Raw genomic sequence first — 6,000 nt, 5'->3', positions numbered from 1 at the left:
CCTGTGCAAGGATCCTTGTCCCACTTCCTTTTGATCAGAGGTTTAAAGGCTGCACAGCCCCTGCCTTAAACTGTGATTTCCCCAGCAAGCCAGGCTGCTTAATGGCCAGCACCCATCCTTCGCTCTCTCTCTACAAGTTCTATGAACAGTGTATTGCGAGTGTCCACACAGCTCTTTCTAAGCAAGCATCTTTATGCTTAAGGTAAAAGCATTATAGAGAAAACCTAATAAAAACGATACACAGATTTAAACATGCATTAAAGATACCAGGAGTCACTCATCAGTCTTATGGCGTCTTTGTGGGCCAACATCTTTCAAACCTTCTGCAAGGGTTGGGGGCCCCATTGGACAGGAGGTCCTGTCCATTTGCTGGGTCAGAAAGAAGGCACTGAGTCAGTTTAAATGTAGTATTTTTATATCAAAAGCCCTTTCTTTGTTTGTTGGGCTGTGAAACATCCAATTTGAACCAGTATATACAAACCTCCCACCTCTCTGGAGGTGTTTATCACCCAGAAGATTCACCTGAATCACCTCCCACCATTTTTGGTTCATGGAGGAATTGTGGTAACCCTCCCCCTGGAGCTGCATACAACCTCTGGTCCACAGTGATACGTACATTTAATACAATATGGTCTCCAAAGGTATTGCATGGAGTTGCAACATCTGTCACATAGACCACAGATTTTTATTGTAAAATTAGCAATAGCCCAGTAATTTCATTTTGCAAAACATTTTGCAAAAGCTAAAATGCATCAAAAGATTTTATATTTGGATGATTAAGATACACAACATAAAAACATCTACTTCACTTGTGACAAATATTGAAAAAAAACGCCAACAACTTGGGGATAAAATGATACTTAAATGTGATACTAACAATATTCCACTAGGCCTTAAGATTATTATGTATGTTGCTTATCCGAAATATACTGCGGCAATACAGGTCTAAGAGATTGTGTGATGTTGCTGTGCACAGATAGCTTTCACCCAAGACTGGCTGCATTTCAGTGGTAAATGAAGTGAGTCCTGGGGGTGGCCCTCAGAGTGGTCACTAGGGGATCAATTGTGCCACAGAGGCACAGCTCTGTGAAGGGGAGCCACACTGTCCAAGGGGGAGCTCCGGGCAGGAATCTGAACCTCCTGCTAGACATGGTAATGTTCTTGCTACTGTACTCCCCCACGTATTCAGCCAGATCTGATGGCTTGTGTGAAATGGGAAGGAGTTGGGGCCATGACCTCACTTCTTCACTCCAATTGCCTTTGCAGTGTCATGTGCCCCAAGAGCACTAGGAAAGGGCAGTACTTGTGATCTGGGGAGTGCAATGGCTGAGATGGCACTCCACTACTTCCCAGGGGCATGGTAGGGCAGGGTCTCCTTCCGCTCAGCATCCCTGAAGTAGCCTAACCCAGGCCAAAAATCACCATCCCATTCTACTGGAAGATCAGTTTCACACATGGTAAAGATCTCTTCAAACTGATTTATTTCTCTTACAGCTAGAATAAAAGTTGGTAAACAGATGCTTGAGGGAAGAGCCAATGAGCTGGTGTTTAGGTCTTTCTTCTGAGGATATGGTCATAGATGACTACTTGGAGGTAGAGATCTGTCGCAATAGGTGTCCGAGTTGTGCTGTCTCCTGGGTAAGCCTGAGACACGGAATATTATAGTTAACCAAGCTGTCAGGACAGACAAAATATAAACCATAAGAGTTACATGTATTTCCTCCTCGCTTCCCTGAAATATGGAACCTACCAACTCTGTTCAGGTTAGGTATGTGGTTTCTTAAATGCAGATTAATGTCTAAGAGCTAGCGAATAAATACCACGAACTTACCATCATTTCATATAGGATAACTCTAGGTAAAAGAAAAGGCACACTTGTGCAATCAACTGATCAAACAGATCCCAGTTGTAGAAAGCACACAGCATTGGCTTAATTTTGCCCAGACTGAAACCAATGGTAAAACTCCTTTTGATTTCAGTGGCAGCAGATATAGGCCAATGTTAAGAGCTTTTGAAAAATCTCTCTACTTGGTTAGTGTTATAGAAAAACCCAAGACAGATGGACAGACAGATAGTTGCTGGGGATGCACGTACACTATATTCTGCAACATACAAATACACAGTACGTATTTCTGCAGTGTTTACATTTTTAAAAATTATAAATGAACAAAATATGTTACTTGGTGTAGCACTGTGAGTGCAAGTATCTTTCACGTAGAAATAAAATATCTAGTTATTTGTTACAGATGTTCTCCAGCTGCAGGACATTAGATCAATGGCCCACTTTCAATGCAACCAAACACATTTTTAGGTATGCATTTTTGACTGTCTAACAAACCAATGCACTCATTTTAAAATGTGTATAATTTGACATTTTATACTGTTGCTATTCATATGCAGCCATCTTTCATGGGAAGCACTTCAAAGAAACCATCATCCTAGATCTGTTCTGTACAAACCCAAACAAATTATTGCCCAGCTTATTTCACATTGGTTTTGAGAGGAACCAAAGCATGGGTGTGTTTGTCATATTCAATCTACAGTCCAAGGGCTCAGATGTAAAGTTTAAAAAAGGGCAATCAAGATCAGAAGACTATTGTCAATTGATTTCAGAGGAACATTGTTTATAGGGTTATAACCCAGTCCTCTTCCAACATGCAAGGAAATAATACATGCAGCAATTTAAATAGCCTTCAGCTATGGCTCAAAACGGGGAAATCCTGTGTGACTTTATTGTACACAGTATGTTTATTTTGTACAGATTTCAAAACACTTCACAAAGTTAGGTAACCATCACAGAACTAGATAAATAGCAGCAAAGTCAGCTAGAAAAGGGTGCCGACAAAGGAGAAAAGATGTTTTCAGCTGAGATCTGAAATGAGATGGAGAGTTAATGAGGCTGAGAAATACAGGAAAGATGAATGTTCTAGGTGGGAGGCGCTGCAGAGAAGTGGGCTTTTGCATCAGCGTTGGTGACACTGGGCCAAATTATACCCTCATTTATATCCACGCAAGCACATAGGGTTGAAGCACATAGGGTTGCCTAGGTGTAACTGAGGGCAAAAGTTGGCTCCAGACATGGAATGATAGAGAGGAGGCCAATGCTACTCTAGAAGAAGACATGCAGGAAAAGAAGGGATAGACTCTAAGTCTAGGAGGTAGATTGGAACAAGTCAAAGGACAAATTTTAAAACAAAGAGGGCAATTTGGATGCTGCAAAGAATGGGTATCCAGCAGAACAGTACGGGGGGAGGGGGGGGGTTGTGAAGTCATGCTCCATTGTACATATGAAAAGCTCAGAAGGCTGTTCACGGACTGTACATGCTGCATCTTTGGGAACAGAAGTAGGAACTTCCATTTGTTCAATCAATTCTGCCAAGTTCAATGTAACTGGATAAAAGTCAAAACCTCTGTTGGTCGTTTTGACTTACCTCAGTGACTGTATAACCCAATATCCCCAGGAGCACTATATTAAATTTTGAAAGCAAGTTTGTTTCCTCTCATCACTGGTCCAGGTTCAGTGGGTCAGATTTTCCATTGCCCTGCTCTTTATACTTAGCCATTTCCACCAGGGCCAAGTCAGTGTAAAACATGACTGTTCTGATTTGGTAGTTTTGGGCCTAAGAGTGTGAAGTGCCCAACTCCCTTTGATGTTCAATGTCTAACACCTGTAGGCCCCTTTGAAAATCCCAACCCTTAGTTTTTTGAATGTTCTAGCTGCTCAACATTGACATCACATTAACATAGGACTAAGGGCATTCTAATGTATACTACATCCAACAATGACCCGTGAGTGATTCCATACACACACACCCCTCCATTTTATGTTTTCAACAATTGTTTGGCATAATTATTTTTAAGTAAAAATAAGTTTTTTAGAATAAGGAAACCAATTCTGCTTCCACTGAAGTCAATGCCACAGCTCCTATTGACTTCAGTGGGAGTAGGATCAGATCCATTATTAAAGAAAAAAGCAGTCTCTAACATGTGCTTATGCCACATTTATTTTATGACACAGAGTCTACAACATTGTTGATAAAATGTTCTTCACTCATTACCATACTTTTCCCTCTCAATTTCCCTGGTACACAGCCTTACGCAAACATCAGTCTTGTCCTGTGTTTGCTTCAATTGCAAACACTTCTGTGCTGGGACAAAGGCATTTTGCTATGCGGATGAGACTAACTTATATCCACCAGAGGGAGCACATACTGACAACTTTCTCGTGTGTGTGGGACAGCGTATTAGATGTTTAACCCTTACTCTGACATAACCACCTCAACCTTCTTCAAGGCCAGTGTATTTTATGGGAGTTTCTTCCTATAGGAATTTTCAACCCGGATAACTCCCTCTTTACACTACTCACTTGGCTGGCCACATACTGTGTTTTGTATTTTCCGGGATGATCAGAATCTTTTACTGTCATCAGACTGTTTTTGCCTCTCTGGGAACATGAACAAAACATCCAGCCAAAGGATATTAAAAAAGTCCTAATTCTTTAAGCACAGAGTCACACGCTCTGATTCCATTGCATAGCAAAATAGACAAGTATACCTTTCTGATTTTGTCTTTATTTCTATGTTGCACGCAATGCTCTGACAGTTGACTTGAGCTACGTTTTGTATTAATCTGTAAAATGTGGACAAATCTGGAAGCATCTGGCTTTTAGATTTCACTCAGACCCACTGGGCCAAATTTTTTCAACTTGGGTGCCTGAAGTCAGGCAGCAAAAATCTCTGCAAGTCTACTAAAATGAGTGGCCTGATTTTCAGAGGTGCCTGGACAGTCTTTCAACTTTTGAATTTTTTAAAAAGATGTGGGGTTGTGACCCACACTAGCCCTGCTCTCTGAGTGCTTCTGAAAAGGAATCCATTTTGTTTCAGTTCACTGAAGAAAAACAAGGCATTAGGCTGTGATTCCAACGGACAGTTCCCTCTGGATTTGGTGGCAGTGGATTGCCCAGGCAGGAGCTTGGATTTTATAAATGTTCTATGGCTCCGCCCTTGTTCTGAAGGAACTTCACATTTTTTTATCCACTAGTTGGCACATTTCATAAAGGAAAATACAACTTTTAAGTAGGGGTCAAATTTGGGCCTGTCAGCCAAGTGATATGCTGCCAACATTTTAACATGGGCCTCCCCTCAACAATTTTCCACTTCTTCTGGAGATGCATGTGATGATCTCTGGATAAAATACCCCATTCCCTCCCCCCACTAAAATCCATCTGTCCCTTCCCCAATCCTGTATTCTTCCGGGACCCAAATCCATCAGTCCTTCCTATCCCTCCCACCTTCTGCACCAGCACCTCTCAATTCACTAAAAGAAAAAGGAGGACTTGTGGCACCTTAGAGACTAACTAATTTATTTGAGCATAAGCTTTCGTGAGCTACAGCTCACTTCATCGGATGCATGATTCACCCTCCTCAGCACTTCACTCAGGCTCCTCTAGATGGCTTCCTTACTTGGAAGCAGGAGTGGGAGGAAGCAGGCTGTCCTGAGGCCTCCACTGGAAGCAGTGGGGGCAGGTAGATCAGAGACCTGTCCTGAGGCATCTCTTGGCAGTGTCTGACTGGAGGGGGATTGGGTGGGTGGGCAGTAGGTCACCTTCGGTGGTAAATTGGGAATGGGTCCTCTTTGGTTCTTGAAGTGGACAGGTCTCTCCTGACAACTGGGGGTCTTCCAGAGCTGGTGTGTGGGAGCATGAGGGAGTGGATCTCCCTGGCTGCTGTGTAGAGGAATAGAGTTCCAGGCTCCCTCCCAATACCAGCTCTTCAGACTCTGGCCTGGGGTTCGGGAAGCAGGCACCAGTGAGAGGACAGGTGGGCCACGGTAGCTGCACAGGTCCCACTTGGTGCAGCAGCAGCTTGGTTTTCCTCATGTGCTACTGAAGTGCCTGACAGAGAGGGGAGAAGACTGGGGTGGGGGTTGCCTGCTACATGCTCCATGCAGATATAGGGGCATTTGTGGGAAAGACACAACTACCTCAGTAATAAAAACAGT

At 42.9% G+C, this 6,000-nt stretch overlaps 1 protein-coding gene across 1 annotated transcript in view; it reads right to left on the bottom strand.

Annotated features, from left to right (window-relative positions):
• Positions 1-776: 776 nt before the first annotated feature.
• Positions 777-6,000, bottom strand: part of CFAP299 (cilia and flagella associated protein 299) — a 377,565-nt gene continuing 372,341 nt past the window's right edge. The window contains exon 6 of the mRNA XM_077814940.1: positions 777-1,644. Within this exon, the coding sequence (XP_077671066.1) occupies positions 1,549-1,644 (96 nt within the window). The 3' untranslated portion in view covers positions 777-1,548. The remainder of the gene's footprint in view (positions 1,645-6,000) is intronic.

This window comes from Eretmochelys imbricata, chromosome 4, assembly GCF_965152235.1.
Source record: "Eretmochelys imbricata isolate rEreImb1 chromosome 4, rEreImb1.hap1, whole genome shotgun sequence".
In the NCBI taxonomy this organism is placed as follows: domain Eukaryota; kingdom Metazoa; phylum Chordata; order Testudines; family Cheloniidae; genus Eretmochelys; species Eretmochelys imbricata.
This window is presented reverse-complemented; position numbering and strand designations above follow the sequence as displayed.